Consider the following 1,604-nt stretch of genomic DNA (forward strand, 5'->3'; position numbering starts at 1 on the left):
ATGGCATGGGGTTAAATTTATTTGTTCCAGGGCTTTGTCGAAATTCACACGCCGAAAATCATATCCGCAGCCAGCGAAGGCGGTGCCAATGTCTTCACAGTATCGTATTTCAAGAGTTCGGCTTATCTCGCACAATCTCCTCAGCTTTACAAGCAAATGGCCATCGCTGCTGATTTCGACAAGGTGTTCACTGTTGGTGCAGGTGATCACTTACTGTCAATTAAAACTCAATTGCTTTATTCATTGAATTTAATTTTATTCTAAATGAATTGTTTCCCCTCAGTTTTTAGGGCTGAAGATTCAAATACTCACAGACACTTGACAGAATTCGTGGGACTTGATTTAGAGATGGCATTTAAGTACCACTACCACGAGGTTGTCGATACTATTGGTCAGATGTTCACTGAATTGTTCAGGGGACTTGAGAATAATTATGCTGACGAGATAGCAGCTGTACGTCAGCAATACAGAGTGGAGCCATTTAAATTTCTCGATCCTCCACTGAAGCTGGAGTTCCCACAGGCGATTAAATTACTCGCTGAGGCTGGAGTTACTCTCGGTGAAGAGGACGATCTCTCGACACCAGATGAAAAATTACTTGGAAAACTCGTTAAAGCTAAATACGACACTGATTTTTATATTCTGGATAAATATCCTCTCGCTGTGAGGCCATTCTATACGATGCCTGATCCTACAAATCCTGTGAGATATTTAATCCCATTCTCCTAAATTTTTTCTAGTTCTCCGAATAATTATCAGATATTTTAACCCAATTTTTATTTAATTAATTGCAGAAAGCGTCAAATTCGTACGACATGTTCATGAGAGGAGAGGAAATTATTTCTGGAGCTCAACGTATTCATGATCCTGAGTTTCTGACTGAGAGGGCTAAACATCATGGAATTGGTGAGTTTTATCTTTCTGAAGGAATCAAAATAATTATTGACTACAAATTTTTTGTTTTAGATATCGAGAAAATAAAGGCGTACATCGACGCCTTCAGATATGGCTGTCCACCCCACGCAGGTGGTGGAATTGGAATGGAACGAGTGGTGATGCTTTATCTGGGCCTCGATAACATCAGGAAAGTATCCATGTTCCCACGTGATCCAAAACGCATAACTCCTTAATTCCCCAACAATACGATCTATTGTACGTGTTTTTCTATGAATAACATGAAATATTGCCAAGAATGTTATAAAGAAATTTTAATAAAGAATTTCTACCAAATTTTTGTTTATCCGTCTGTTTTATTTTGCATTTATACTCAATGCACATTTTTTCAAAGCTACTTATAAAAAGAAATATTAAAAAAGTGTTTCTTATGATTTTAAATTTTAAACGAATTGAGGAATAGATAATCACTAGTTATGGAATAATCTATTGACCATTGACTTGATAAAAAAAATTCCTTAATCTCACAATTAGCGTTCTCCAATCTTCTTCATCCCCAGAAATTACAATTCCGTAATCATGTGGGAAGTGAGAGCCTGGACTCTCTTGGCATTGCAGCTTTTGCATAGAACATGATCATCAAGTGGATAGCACCCAGAGCCTTCGGCATCAGACGAGAGAACGAGACCGCAATCCTCACACTTGTAGCA

At 38.0% G+C, this 1,604-nt stretch overlaps 2 protein-coding genes across 2 annotated transcripts in view; one reads left to right on the forward strand and one right to left on the reverse strand.

Moving 5' to 3' along the window:
- Positions 1–30: 30 nt before the first annotated feature.
- AspRS (aspartyl-tRNA synthetase) lies at positions 31–1,230 on the forward strand (the record flags this gene model as incomplete). Its single annotated transcript, XM_011303157.1, is given in 4 exon segments — positions 31–202; positions 284–702; positions 795–906; positions 967–1,230. Coding segments are annotated over 4 exon segments (867 nt in total), but the record flags the coding sequence as incomplete, so codon positions are not given.
- LOC105265594 (lipoma-preferred partner homolog) overlaps positions 1,228–1,604 on the reverse strand; it is a gene marked incomplete in the record, with an annotated part of 2,480 nt that continues 2,103 nt past the window's right edge. The window contains 1 exon segment of the mRNA XM_011303156.1: positions 1,228–1,604. Coding sequence (XP_011301458.1) covers positions 1,458–1,604 — 147 coding nt within the window.

The sequence above is a fragment of the Fopius arisanus genome, unplaced genomic scaffold (assembly GCF_000806365.1).
Source record: "Fopius arisanus strain USDA-PBARC FA_bdor unplaced genomic scaffold, ASM80636v1 scaffold00031, whole genome shotgun sequence".
Lineage (NCBI taxonomy): Eukaryota > Metazoa > Arthropoda > Insecta > Hymenoptera > Braconidae > Fopius > Fopius arisanus.